We start from the raw sequence: 15095 nt of genomic DNA on the forward strand, positions 1-15095 counted from the left end.
GCTAGATTACCCCCTTGCCTGTAACATGAAGCTGGTTTAGCTGACTAGCCAGGTAAGTTTAAGCTTAGTTTGTGCTAATCCTGGGTTTTAGGTACCATTAAAGTGGTTTGGCTTTTAGCTGTGTTCATCGCCATAGTAACTTACGCTCCACCACTCACCTGCTCCAGGGCAGGTTATGTTCTGGATTAGAGAGCTCAAACTGAAATTGGACCAATCAGCTGTGAGTAAAGTGACACGCCTCTGGTGCAATAAAAGGTGTGTTCGACATCAGCTACGGCTGGATGCATGCGATCGGCGAGAATAGCCGAGTGCAGGCGGGGAGGAGCTGCAAACGGAGACGTGAAGTCGGACACTTTCTGCTTCCCGTGGTGACACTTGCACTGCGTTTGCAAACTTTATCACAGCTGAAGTTAAATAAATGCGATATTTCTCAAATACACAGAAGTTTCAAATGATATTTTCATCCAATACTTTATATACTGCTTAATAAAGCGTCTATTTGGACAAGATTAAAGTTCAACATATAAACATACACTATCAATGAAGTGGTGTCAACGGTTTTTATCAGTTTTAGTTTGATAAACATGACAATATAACATTGCAACAACATGAAAAGAGGTTTTACTGTTATAAATAAATTATTTGTGAGCATTAGCGTGACATAAGTTTTTAGAATAAACACGAAACGCACGTGATCGCTGTCATACGGCGAATCGGCCAATCGTGGATCAGCTGTGTCGTCATCAGAGCTATTGCATCCTCCTGCAGCCACCCTTGAGAATCGCTCTCGCGGTACTTTGTTGACATACGTCACAGTCACGTGCCGTCGGCGCTGTCTCAAGTCGGACAGAATTTCTAACCGGCATGCACTGCTTTAAGTCAGCCGCCGATCGGTCTGCGCATCGCTAGGTGAAGTCGAACAAGCCTAATGTCACTTCCCCTGATTCTGCTCCAAATCAAAGGTCACCACATAGCAAATGTTTTTTAAAGACTAAAGTATCTGGCTTTTAGCGATGCTTATTTATAATAATAATAATAATTTTGAATGATTTAGATATAATTAGGTAATTATTATACCCATAATCAATTACACATTTATCATTTTAGTTAATCAATCATTAATAGGCACTTTGTTCAAATTAATATGCATAGCCTACATAAAGTTATACAAATAAGCTTGAATTCAATCATTAAAACTATTTAAAAAAGAAGCTTACTGAGCTTAAATGTTCAATTTTCTCTATATCAACTAAACTAACTTCATAACTTTTACTTGCATTGATGTATAATATTGTTCTTTAAGTTGTCCTCTTTCATAGACAGCTCTTTTTTTCTTGCTGTGTACATTTTTTACAATTCTTAATATTTTTCAATCATGTAATAATCTGCAGAAGAGAGAAATGAATCTCGCGTGTGATTGGCTGTTCACTGCTGATGTCACAGCCTGTGATTGGCTGTTCACTGCTGATGTCACAGCTAAACTCCTGAACTCAGGATCAAAGCCTGATCTGACAGAAGCCCCTTTCACACTGCGATTCCGGCAAATACACGGATAATGTGACCCGGCATTTATTCCTGGGCCGCTAGATTTGGTCCATTCACACTGCTAGCGAAATGCCGTAATATGTGCGCTTTCACACACAACCCGTAACGGTCCCGGGTCGAGTTGACACGTGACATCCTGATGTGACGTATAACGGCGAGCGATCTCAGCTTCAGCGCGGATAGTAAGGAGCTCCGTGGTCTCGACTTGTGTCCAGTTTGCGCTCATTTCTGCTTGTTTAATTTGAGTTTCTTTTCTATACGAACACTCTCTGCGTTTAAAACACCGACGAGCTCTTCTGGCACTGCAGGGTTGTGTTATTGAAAACACAAGCTCTAAGAGTCGCTCGATAACTACGCACACGCTGCGGCATTAGTTTTGGCTTTTGTTCACACAGCGCTCGTCCTGGGTCGAATACCGCAATATTACTAGGTCCCCGACCCGGGTTCAGTTCGGTAATCAATCCCGGGACGTGGTGCTTTCACACAGAAGGCGACCCGGCAATGCTCCGGGAATATTGCGGGTCCGACGTGCAGTTTGAAAGGGGCTAGAGAAAGCTGATGATCAGCATCATGGTACCAACAATGCCTGAATAGATTGGTTTGGTTTTGTCAACTCAAAACTAATCCTGTAACCCTGAGTTTGTTAAACTACCGTCATGGTACAGGCCCCAGATAACATAAGATAACTTAATGCTAATGTAGCTTAAACTAAACCTGAAAGATGAAGAGCCACATTAGAAAGAATGGCAACTGTTTAGCATGCTAAGCAATTAACATCCTAAGCTTACTAGCATAAGGATAGAGACGGGGTCAAATTCTGAGACGTAATTTCTCGATCAAAAATCCGTTCAGTTATTCCTGTGCGGCTCAGTTCAAAGATCATCTGACCTAATTTTGGACAAAATTAGGCAAATTTAATAGTAGTGAAAAAATTAGATATCATTGGAATCGGCATAAACCAAGGACCATAATGACATGAAATCACAATGTAGATTTTTTCTGTTTTTAAAAGTAAAAAGCGTTTTTGCAACAAAAAAAACATATCTCTGGAACACTAGGTGGCACTGTATTAAAACTTCTTACGTACCTTTAGGGCATGCTGTCGATCATTGTCGATCGTCGATCATCGATCAAGATATTGCAATTAATGACAGTGTTCAAAATGATGGATAGATGGGTTATCAAATCCTGGCAAAATCAGTATCCACGTATTCAGCATGACACAAGGAATCCATAGATTCCATAACAAACTGTTTAAAAGTTATTAGCAAAAGTTATAAACTTTCACTCTATGATGGTTAAACTTTGCAATGAATCCGTGAACCACATGCGCTCTGAACCGGGGGAAGCTGGCTCAACTATGATCCCTACTCGACATCACACGATGTGACTATTGTGGATCTGTACAGCACAAATTGGTGTTAATATGATTCTTATTTCATTTTTAAATGGGAATGTGCCCAAGAAATTAGTGTGAATATTTGTGGACTGCTTTGCAAATGAGGCTCAGTAAACGCAGGGTTTGCACAAAGTTGCTCCTCAAAGATGGATCAATACCACCACTATGTGAACCAACTTCATATAACATGCAAGTACCGTACTGTAGCGACAATGGGAGATGGTAGTGAGTTAATAATTAACCATATGACCGAATGACCAGAGCTCAGATAATCACATACCCTGGGATGATGTAATCACCCTACAGAGGTCCCTTGTACTGCAACTATACTACTAATTAACTGATGAGGCGCCACATTATAATCCCCAAAGAAAGGATTTTGTGTGCTAAAGTCCTGGACACCTCAGGCCTTTTGGGTTGCAGCATACACGTCATCCAAACAACCCCCCTGCTTTCGACCTCTGACCCATACACACACACATACACAGAGAAACTGCTCTGAGAACACACAGATCAGCAATATATGGACTTTTAGATTAAATTACCTCTTCAATGTACCAAATATATGTATTGTGGTGATGCAATGTTTTATATGATGTTTTGAAGTAACTTGGATGTTTACTGCATGTAAAATCAACTTCTGTAGGCTAGTAACTGTAAATTCTGTACCTCTGCATTCTCGAATGTCAATACTGTCGTTCATGGTATCATTGGAATCGCAGACGCCCAACGGCGACGATTTCAGTGCTTAAATATGCGACAAATGGCATCAATATGAAACTATACACTTTCCGGGAAAAGAAAGAAAGATGGGCTTAATACATCACCCATCTTTGTTTGAGTCACAAGGAAGTGGAGGCTTTCAATAGGAACAGAGACTTGTGACCACTCATCTCCTGATTGAATTATCTCCGCCTATTTCATCTATAAAAACCTAGACCCACAATGTCTCTTTGCGAGCACTTTTCCGCCACTCTGGAGAGATGAACGATTGAGCCAGGAGCGGGCAAGGAGAGATGGGGAAACCTGCCCGAGAGACACGACCAGCCATCACGCCCTGAAAACTCCTCCAAGAACATCCAAGCTTCATTGCCTTGAAGAAACTGCAACAGACCTACACACCTAAAACTTAAATGCAAGTATCCTATTTCGCAAACAAACTGCGCTTAAAGGTTGTCTTGACCATTCCTGTTTACGGGAATATGAATTTAACTGGGGCCTCTTGGAAAGAACTGCTTGATAAAAGTTGTCTCCATCTCTCTCTCTCTCTCTCTCTCTCTCTCTCTCTCTCTCTCTCTCTCTCTCTCTCTCTCTCATATTCTATGTTACTTTTGTGCTATTCATTAAGTTTAGATTTTTCCTTGTATGTTGTTTGTTTTGTTACCCACATATATGCATGTTTTACCCTGTGTGAAATCGTAGTTTTGTATACTCTAGTGTCTATTAAAATCCAATAATTACATTGAAGTGAATGCCTTGCTCATGGATTTGAAGTCACTGATGACGTAAGATCTTAGCTACAAATTAAGCTTGATTTTTGTGTTTCTATTTCAGTAATACAAATTGTGCAAATTCATGAAGTATTATTTGTCCTGATCAAACAATTTATTATTTCTTCGAGTTTGTAAGATTGATACTCGATGACGAAATCCCATTTTCCACTCGCGAGACGAGAGGAAAATCTGGATGACTGAAATCGACTTTGATAATAACAGGATTAAAAGTCCCGTTATAAATTTAATAACTAATGTACAAACAGTGAGTCACATTATAGACTCATGAATATGAGTCCTCTTTAAATAAAGTATTCCCCAAGGCTCGTTATTGTTACAGTACTTTATAATGAACGATCGCCTTTCTGCTTTTCTGTGCTAATGTGGCTAAAGCTGTCTCTTACTGTATTCAGAGACCAGAGAGTGTTATTTTTAACCCAAAAATGCTCACTGTATGTACAAATCAAAAGCACACTTATTACTTCTTAAAAATAAAACTAATGCCATAGCTCTGATCTCTGTGAATACAATCAGAGACTCTGTTGTCACATTAACCTTAAAGGGTCATGAAACCCCCCTGCTGCAGCGGTGCTTTTTCACACCTTCGATTTGAAAAGGCTTGTTAAAAGGGGAGTGGTCGGCTGTGAAAAGGTGGGATGGTATTGTGTGGAAAGAGGGAATGGTTTGCATAAATAGGGGAGTGTCAGTAGGTGCATTAAGACTAGCGATACCAACAGCAGCAGTTACAGCGGTTCTGAGACATGTTCTTGGTTCACGTTGGCATTGTTTACCACAGTGAGATTAAATGAGGGATGAGTACAGCGAATGAGAGAGCTATGAGTGGCGTGCAGCAGAGATCGCAAATCATTCAGCTCTTCAAACCAGCATAATTCAGTGAGAAATGAAAATAAATGTTGTTCTGCATGACGAAATATTTTGCAAACGTGATAAAATTATATTTGTCCAAATATGCACGCTGTTTGGCAAGATGAACAACGCGCCGACGTGATGAGAACGTGAACCACCCAACATGCGAAGTGATAGAGATGTGTAATTCTAGATCGGGGTTAAAGCGAAGGGGTTTGAGGCTTCATAGTCTCGACTGCGCATCTGAAGCACAGAGCGACGCGCGCTGGGTTGCCGTGACGATCCGCGCGGTCACTCGGGGCAGCTAAATCTATATCTGTCCAAATATGCACACTGTTTCACTAAGAGCCCGAACACATGCGGTTTAGTGCATGGCTGTGACCACAAATAAAACGGAGAGGACGTGGCTTTTGTTCATTAGCCTACAGATTACAGATTGGTTATTTTGCACTCCTGACAAAAATTAGGCAATGCTTGCAGGTTCGGCGTGCGATTGCTCAAGTTAATTTTACTTTACCGAGCCTTTGTAGCAAAGGCTTCCACAGACGGCGCCGGTTACAGCTCGCTCGGCGCCCTTTACGTTATTTCGTATCAGCACAACGCCCAGCTTTCCTCCGTGACTTTTCCGGACGCTGCTTCCAAAACTTCCCTAACATATCTCTACAATAATGATGTAAGACGAGCCTGACAGAAGTGACTGTCTCATGCATATTAACTGAATTATCTTTTATGCATACTACAGCGCAGGGATTGGACTGAATGAGCTTTATGTCATGAATATATATCGAGAATCGCTTTGAGCGGTCGACGTCAGCATGTGCCCAGCAGCCCATACTTGGGCCGAAAAGGCCGCGCCGACGTCAGCATTTGTGACGTTGCTCCGACTAAGCTTTTCAAACCGGAAGACAGAAATCGCTCTGAAAAATGCAAAAATAACTATTTTCACATTTGAATACCATTAATGAGTACCCTTAGTGTTTTCAATGATGTGCAGCCTATACATATCTGTTTAAATCTCAAAAAAAGTGTTTTGGGGTTTCATGACCCTTTAAAACATACTATTAACAACCATATTCATAAAATAAACAGTGCGATACTTGTTTGTTCTGAATATGCAGTTGGACAGTTGGTATTGAGCCATCTTTGAGAATTATATTTGTGGTGTGAGGTTCTCCACACTTCAGTTGTTTTTGCCAGAGTTTCTAAACTAGCAGGAGCTGTAAAGTCTCTGCACTCTTCTGTAAAGGGAGCAGCAGCTCATTCGCATTTAAAGAGACAACATTTTGAGCTGAAACTTTACAGACACATTCGGGGGACACCTGAGACTAATATTATGCTGGGAATATTCCCATCTTCCCACAGGAGAAGAAGAAGCAAGCAGGAGGAATTACTCCAGGAGAAACTACAGACATACTATTGCAGAGATGGAGATTAAGGAAGAACCCTGCAGAATAAAAGATGAAGAGACAGAGGAACAAATAGGTTGGTGTTTTCCTTCATTCTCTTTAATGAGGAACATTAAGATGAAAACTGACATATAACAATATATCTAAAACTAGAAGGTAGAAGATTCATTAGTAAAATAGATTTGTGCTTAGGAATTAAATGTATTTCTTTGTTTCTCATTTGCCATCTTTGATTTAGACCTGATCGAAGTGAATGAAGACAAAAGGCATCATTTCACAAATGAAGATGTACAATTGACATATAAAAATGAGGACAAACATCTGTTTCTAAAACCACATCACTTCAAAAATGAAGAGACCGAAGAAAATTTCACACAAAATCAAGCTGGGAAATCTGGAGTCGATGGATCTTTCACCTGCTCTGAGTGTGGAAAGAGTTTCACACATAAATCAACCCTTAGCAGACACATGAGGATTCACACTAGAGCAAATTTGTTCAAGTGTAGTGAGTGTGAAAAGAGTTTTATTCATAAAGGACACCTAAATGTGCACATGAGAATTCACACTGGAGAGAAACCTTATACATGCTCTCAGTGTGGAAAGAGTTTCACATCCCAAAGTTTTTTCAAAGATCATCTGCGCTATCACTCTGGAGTGAGATCGTTCAGCTGTGAACAGTGTGAGAAAACATTTGCTGTGGCATCAGACTTAAGAAGACACCTTAAAGTTCATGCTGGTGTAAAGCCTCACTTTTGTTCTTTTTGTGGAAAGAGTTTTTCACGACTGCAGAATTTAAAAGAGCATGAGCGTGTTCATACTGGTGTGAGACCTTATCTGTGCTTTGACTGTGGGAAAACCTTCAGTGTATCCAGTACCTTAAAATCACACCAGAGAGTTCACACTGGAGAGAAACCGTACCAGTGCTCACACTGTGGGAAGAGTTTCACACAATTATGTAGTCTACAGAAACATAAGAACAATTGTGCACGAAGTTGTCTAATTAGTGAATGTTCATGTTCAGATCCATCACTTACAAGTAAATAATTTGACATTAATATTAATGAAAAGCTGGATATTTTGCTTAAATTAGTAGTGAAGTTTGATTGTTTAACATGGGGGACCTTTGGGGAAGGTCAAAATAATAGTTGAACATATGAGGCATTTTTTGTGCGGTGCTTGTTACTGGGCTGTGACACACCAGTGTTTTGTATCACTAGTGCATAAAAGGCCTTTATTAGAAGAGTATGTTCAGCCCCCTTCCTCTGAAGCTTTAAATTTTCAGTGTTGATTACTACCGAAGCGTCAAAGCTCAAAAAATGGTATTCGGACCAGCCCTACTTTTAACCACAAATGCTCAACTTCAGTGTTTTGCTTTTGTACGATGCATGACGTCATTACGTCGGAGTATGTGCCGAAGGTGGAAGTACTAACACACTAACCCAGACCCAGTTCTCCTCCAGCTTCAATATCCCTTCAACATCATTGTTTTACCTTTTTTATTACATTTTTTTGTAAAGGACGATTTGTTTAAGTGTCTGCATGTTCATTTTAACACACGCGCCTTCCACTCCACTTTAAGACACGCATTCCCCTCGGGGGAATCCCAGCCGCCATTTTGAAGTGCGTTCCACTTTGTGAAGTGGACAAGGGAAGTTTATATGGAAAAACCCTTGCTCCTTCGATTTTGACAGAGGGAGCGAGTCTACTTCATATGTACACTTCAGGCAGCTTCATATACCACAATGCAACGCGATTGTGACGTTACCACATATCGCGTTTAATTTACCCCACCACAAACAATATTTTTAAAAAACACTTAAAACAACCCAAACACACCCATATACATATAGATTACTGCATTAGACAATTTCGTAAAGAATTTTTTTTTTTAATAAATATACTCCATCTTGGATTCCAAGTGATCAGGGGCTTAGGGCGTTCCAGTTCAGTCCATTGCAAAAGTTTCCGCCAGTAGTGGACACTCATGCAACGTAAGCAATGACGCACATCCGAGTGAACGAGGCGGAGGGAAGTCAGCAAGTGAAGGGCATATTACAAACGAACTGGAACGCAGCATTGGTCGGCACTTCCACCTACGAAGTGCGTGACCTTTCTGACGTGATGACATCATACGCCTTGATGAAAATCAACACGAAAGCCAAACATTTGTGGTCGAAATCTTCTTTCTTTTTTTTATTTATTACGGAAGGTTTCGCTAGATAAGGCCGTATTCCTCAGCTGGGATCGTGCAGAGCCTCTGAAGCCCTTTGAAACTGCATTGATTTGGACTTTCGACACATTAATTGCCTTTGACATACATTTTATGGAGAACAATTCTGGAATGATCTCAAAAAACTTAATTTCTTTTTGACTGAAGAAAGAAAGACATGAACATTTTGGATAAGATGATGGTAAATGAGTAATGGATGAGAAATGTTCATTTTGAAGTGAACGAATCCTTTAAGATTTATTACAGATTGTAAATTCTCATCACAGGTATTTATTAATAAAGCATCTGGGTCTCCTGCCCTCATATTGCTGTAGCTTTATCCAGCAGAAATTAGTTGGTAATTATTTATGTTCTCAAACCTGTTATAATCTCTGTGTATCTCTGATCTTGGCAAAACAGCTTTTAAATATAACACAACCTCAGATTGGTAACAAAATGTGTTCTCTTTTAGTCAAAAAACTGTAAAATGTAATTTAGAAATATATTTTTAATCTCAGTGACTTCCTGGGTAATAAGGTATTGAAGTCACGCTCCGCACAATGTGAAGGCATTGGGTTTAACATTGTATTCAGGTTTGTTAATTAGAAACAACTAAAATGGCACCAGATGTAGCACTAGATGTTTTATGTTTATTAAAGAGGCTGACACACATGCACAAACATGAACTATAAGATAATTTACTTTATATGATTACACCTTTTTGAAAACTATTTGAAATCATGTTTTTACAGATTTTATGTAGTCTCGACCATCACGTGTGTTTCTATCAGAGATGGACTTTGCAATTTGAAGGCCCTTTTTTAAAGAAACAGTCAGAGCCCCCACCGATTCCTTCAAAACGGCTCCATATCTTGTTTTTTTAGGTGGAAGGCGGAGCTTGAGGCCAAAACACAACATGTCAACATCAGTTGAGGGCTGCAACAACAACTTTTAAATGACAATATCCTGGCCGGACTACTGTTGTCAGTGATATAAGTATTTGAAATTAACATGATTTCTTAATGTCTAGTGACATATCAGGGCGTTTTTTATGATTAATTGAAATACATTTCTTACATTCTTTTAATTTTGGTGGTAACTGGTTTCTACACAAAGTTATGACAATAGTTCAACAGTTCTTTAGACGTTCCTCTAGATGTCCCCATTTATTTTAATTTCAACCACATGATGAGCTGGTTGAATCTTTTGTTGTTCCTGAAACGAGTCAATGGATGTGCCTTTGAATCAGATTGTGAGGATAATCAGGTTATATTTCTAGTTATATTTAATTGGGGAAACCTAAATCAAACAACTTCTACATGCATTAATCTGCTATGGTGAAAATAGCACTAGTAGAACTCATAAAGTAACATGCCGCGCAAAATATTGCAGCAGAAGTGTACACACAATACAAATGTGACATCACAAAGAAACCTGAGAAAACAGGAGTGTAATTATAAAAAAAGTAACTAATTTAGTCTTTAACTAATTTAGATTATTAAAAAATTTAACTAATTTAGTCTTTAATTATGAAGTGTCTAAGTATCGATATCCTGATCTCCGATGAATTTTATACATTTGTAGATGTTTTAATGAGGTATTTGTATAATTAAAAGGAACAATAGCAGTTCATCTCTGTAGCGGACCCAAGCCCTGAAAATGTATAAAAGAATACATATTATACAGATACTTAATATTAAATTGTATTATATGATTAGTTAATTGCATCTAATAGATTATACTTTAAATAAAACATTTGCAAAGGGTTTGTAAAAGCTGTTTTTTATGCGTGTTTGGCATGAGTTTGTGCTGCATTTAAATGGTTCTGGCCTCTTTATATTCAGTTATATAATATACAAATAAGTTTAAATGTTAATGCAATTCAAATGTATCTATTGCTTATTTTAATGTCATATCACACATGGATCTCCATTCAATTAAGTAGCATCAAACAAAAAATATAATCCTTATAATCCTTATTTTGAGTGGATAAAGACAAAAGAAGAAGAAGAGGAAGTAGCGCGCTTTTCCATAGTGAATCACTGATTCGTCGCTCTGTTGAGAATGTCTTGTTTGTTAACCGGAAACATCTCTGAGTTGTCTGAGCTCACTCCGGACTCGTTTTTGGAGCCACCATACCTCGAGTAAGCAAGTTTTGGTTTAATCAAACGAGAGTTCAAGGTATATGTGACGGTAAGTTAACCTTGGTTTCTGGAATAACCCCTAGCGTGTGATGTTTCGAACGCTTTGAAACTGAGAATCATTTTGAGCAGCAATTGATTCAGTTTATTCGAAGCTTTAAAACGCTTCGTTTCTCCCTTCAATACAGTAGAGGGCGCTCAATCAACCGAAGCGACGACACACACAAATCCGAATCTAGGAGAAGAAGAGAAGTGAGCGAGGGAAAAGTGGAACACAACCGTTCATTCTGCTCTAAATCTGCTGTTTTTCCACACTGTGAGTACATTAATTTTGTTATTTATTAGGGGAAATCAAAATTCAAACGACTCGTTTCTTTTAGTGAATCACTCAGAAATTAATCTAGATGAAACGACTGATGTTGTTCATTACGCTCGATAAACGTAAACGTATTGTTTTTTTTCCTATTAAATTTGTGAGGATTATCATTTGTGTTTTCTATTTCTGTAATTACCAAAGGAAACCTGTTAATCAGAGTATTTAATGGATTTAAATCATATAATGTTAACATGCCTCGTTGTGGGGGGTGGCGTGGCATCCTCTTGTTGAAAAAAAAGGACAAAACCCATCCATCTAAAATCACAACCCCCTTTACATCCCCATTAGATTAACAGTGTTGAGTAGCTAGCTATTATGTTAAATTTATCTTGCCAGCTGACCAATCCAAACTCAATATTGTAATGATTCAAGAAAATCTTTTGATTCTCTTTTAAAATTAAGAAAACAAGGATTGATATTTCTTTGATTAGTGATGTAAGGACAATGATTAAATCAAGAAGGGAAAAAAAACAACTTTATTTAACACATTTACTGAATCATATGCAAACAACTTCAAATTAATATGTCAAAATTAATTCTCCATTAAAAATGTACAGATAACGTTTTTTCCTGGCTCAGAGTGGTTAAATTGGTATGGTTCTGATTAAGGAAACATATTTTACAAGCACATATTTTAGGTGTAGCCTATTAATAATTAAAAAATAGATTTTTATTTTGAGAATATTTATCATATACAGTGTTTTCCACAGTCATTTGTGGGACTGTGGAGGGTGGATCTCGAAATCTCTCAATTTCAGAGATAGTCATTAATCTGGTGCACATTGAGATTATGAATGAAAAGCCCCAGGCCATATTCAATGTGCAATTGAACAAAGAAAAAGTCTTGTGTGCACAGAGATGTGCAGATCAGCTCCAATGTCACCTGAATCCACTGTTAAAATATAAATCATCTACCTTTCAACTTTCCGAACCTATGATATTCTCTGATCATCACACTACAATTATAACAAATTATCTGTCTTAAGCATGCATTATGGTATGCTAACATATCACACTGCAGTAGGCTGGTTTTAAATGAACATTTATTTAAAATAAAAGTTCTTCTTTGGCTTAATTACATTTCCTTAATAGGCTCAATCTTAGCCCATATTACTTAACTGTCATCATTTACTCACCCTCACCTCTTCTGCTTAACACAAAATAACATATTTGGAAGAACGTTTTTAACCAATCAGATCCAAGCAATCATTGACTACCATAGTATTTTTTCCCCTGCTATGGTAATGGTTGCATGGATCAGCTTTGGTTGCAAACGTTCTTCCCAATATGTTCCTTTGTGCTCAGCAGAACAAAGAAATGTATTCGAGTTTGGAACAACCTGAGGGAGAGTAAATGATGAAAAAGTTTAAATGTGCTTTATGTTTAAGCCTTTATTTTCCGATAAGTATAACTTCTTACTGCAAAATTATAAATATTTAGACTTTTGCATATTATAACCTGGATGTGGGAAATAATTACAGTTTGATATGAGGGTAAAACTATTTTTATTTTCCTTTACACACTACACACAGCAGCAACTTTTAATACAGCGACCAAAACTGCCTGCCAACTGACAGACAAACGGACAGTGGCTTTCTTATTTAGATTTAGCCCTTAAATGCGATTATCGTTAGCGACCTGAGACATCATTCACTACCCTGCTCCTCATTATTTTTTTTTAAGTTAGACATCAACCTTCTTAGTATTCATCAATCAATTTTAAACAATATAACAAGAAAAAAATTATAGAATTATAACTGAATGCCTGTTTTTTTCACTAGTTTTTTTTTCAAAATTGTATAGGGTCGCTAACAACCCGATTGTACGTATTTTTTTTGCACAATGATAAATGAATCTATAATGACGAAATAAGGCGCAATTCACCTTTATTCCACAAGGTGGCAATGTCTGATACGCAATGACGAAGTGACGTTTCACTCACAGTTACCTCTGACAGAAAATGAAACAATTATAATTATAATCTGCAAAACTTGAAATGGCTCAGTGATTTACCGCAGAGAGCAAGTACGAAACACAATCAAATATTAGTGTCACTGTCTCTTGATGATGGATGTGGTCAAGAAGCTGTCAGTGATCAAAATATTGATTTTGAAGACATTGAAAATGAGTTTGGAGAATATGCTGGAGATCGCGAATATGAGGCAGATGCTGAATATACTGGTAAACGAGCTCTGGCGAGGAGAGATGATGATGGTATTAAACATCTGCTCAAACTGAATCCTTCCAAGCTCCAAAAGGTAATGAAATAGGTTTTATTTTATTCTTCTGTTACTCTAACATCAGGAGTTTTATATATTATCACAACAGGTAGAGGTCTATCCATGTTAAATATAGATCCGGGTCGCTTACGACCCGAATATGTAAGAATGTTTGGCGAAACAGTCATGCATTTAAGGGTTAAAAGGTAAGGTGGTGGTCGTAAAGTATTTTCTCATAACATTTTTAAAGCCGCGATCGAAATACAGAACATCACACAAATATATAAAAGAACATTTTGATAAATAAACCTAAAAAGAATACCTGCCTAGAGAGGAAAAGTGCAAGTGCGTTTACATGCACTATCTCAGGCCGATTGTGCCTAAAGGGGGTCGCACACCGGACACGAAGCTCAGTGCCACGCCTCAGGGATCTCACACCAGATTAGGGATGGCTCGATACCACAATTTTGGCTTCGGTACGGTACCACAATCTAATACCGAAGTACCGATATTAAATCGATACCACAAGGTCTGATATTAGCGCGGGTGTATTGCACGCGAATGAGAACAATTAAGCAAGTTTTGAGTTTATAAAGTGGGAAATTACCACAAATGTTTATTAGTAAATTAATCAGCGAAGCTTATCACATCAAATCAGCCATTTGAAAACTTTCTTGTGAGAAATAATTTCAGCAAAAATCTCTCAAAATTAGCAAATTGCTTCTGGTTTCAAAAGACATCCCACTACACTAAAGCAATCTGCATAATCCTATTCAACATTTCACGCTCGTCTCGGGATGGAGAACAGAAATCATTTGAACAAGCAAGCGATTTTATAGCATTTCGTAATAAGTTACAGGAGATATGAGCTCATACGACACACAAACACACACACACACACACACGCCTGTCACTTAGTCACGCTCGCACATTACACATTAAGTTTCCTTAAACAGTCAAATACACAGAATTATGTACAAATGTCCGTCTTTAGTGAGTATTCACATAAACACAGTCGGCGGTGTCTAACGTGAATGTAAATAGTGTAATAGTGCGCGTGCAAATATAATGAGATCTAAATGTCATTGGTTGAAACGAACGCTGGAGATTGTGATATTCGATCTTATGTTAGGCTGTGTGTGTGTGTGTTGATCAGTGTAAAAAGAAAATAAATGTCTAAATGAGATGGTTTGAATGATTCACTGACCTGTCGATCTCTTGGCTAGGTTTGATGGTTCTTCATCAGTTTTATAAGCAAAGTCATTACAAATGTCACTTCTACTCCTCTCTTTATTAATTCGTTTTGGGCATCTTGAGTGAGATTCGACTGCTTTATCCATTTTGTTCGTCTCTGTTGTTGTCACATTTGCCGGTTGTTTCGGGTCAGTTTTAGCGCGCTGCCATCTAGCGGTGAACTTCGGAAAAGCAGCATATGTGCCA

At 38.2% G+C, this 15095-nt stretch overlaps 3 protein-coding genes across 3 annotated transcripts in view; all 3 read left to right on the forward strand.

The window, feature by feature from the left end:
* LOC137046500 (gastrula zinc finger protein XlCGF8.2DB-like) overlaps nucleotides 1-15095 on the forward strand; it is a 91143-nt gene that overhangs the window by 57640 nt on the left and 18408 nt on the right. The gene's annotated exons all lie outside the window — the stretch shown is intronic.
* Nucleotides 1944-8504, forward strand: LOC137046504 (zinc finger protein 664-like). The gene is made up of 3 exons (XM_067423766.1): nucleotides 1944-4079; nucleotides 6667-6786; nucleotides 6949-8504. The coding sequence occupies exons 2-3, from the start codon at nucleotides 6729-6731 to the stop codon at nucleotides 7752-7754; spliced, it is 864 nt and encodes a 287-aa protein (XP_067279867.1). The 5' UTR covers nucleotides 1944-4079; nucleotides 6667-6728; the 3' UTR covers nucleotides 7755-8504.
* LOC137047054 (zinc finger protein 420-like) overlaps nucleotides 10977-15095 on the forward strand; it is a 54095-nt gene continuing 49976 nt past the window's right edge. Inside the window, exons 1-2 of the mRNA XM_067424593.1 lie at nucleotides 10977-11112; nucleotides 11249-11376. The gene's annotated coding sequence lies outside the window, so the exon portion shown is untranslated. The remainder of the gene's footprint in view (nucleotides 11113-11248; nucleotides 11377-15095) is intronic.

This window comes from Pseudorasbora parva, chromosome 18 (genome assembly GCF_024679245.1).
Source record: "Pseudorasbora parva isolate DD20220531a chromosome 18, ASM2467924v1, whole genome shotgun sequence".
In the NCBI taxonomy this organism is placed as follows: Eukaryota; Metazoa; Chordata; class Actinopteri; order Cypriniformes; family Gobionidae; genus Pseudorasbora; species Pseudorasbora parva.

Bases quoted from the DNA above. Each gene is read 5' to 3' on its own strand.
- LOC137046504 (XM_067423766.1), top strand. From the start codon at position 6,729: ATGGAGATTAAGGAAGAACCCTGCAGAATAAAAGATGAAGAGACAGAG. The intron at 6,787-6,948 runs GTTGGTGTTTTC...TCTTTGATTTAG, and splicing joins AGAGACAGAGGAACAAATAG to ACCTGATCGAAGTGAATGAA.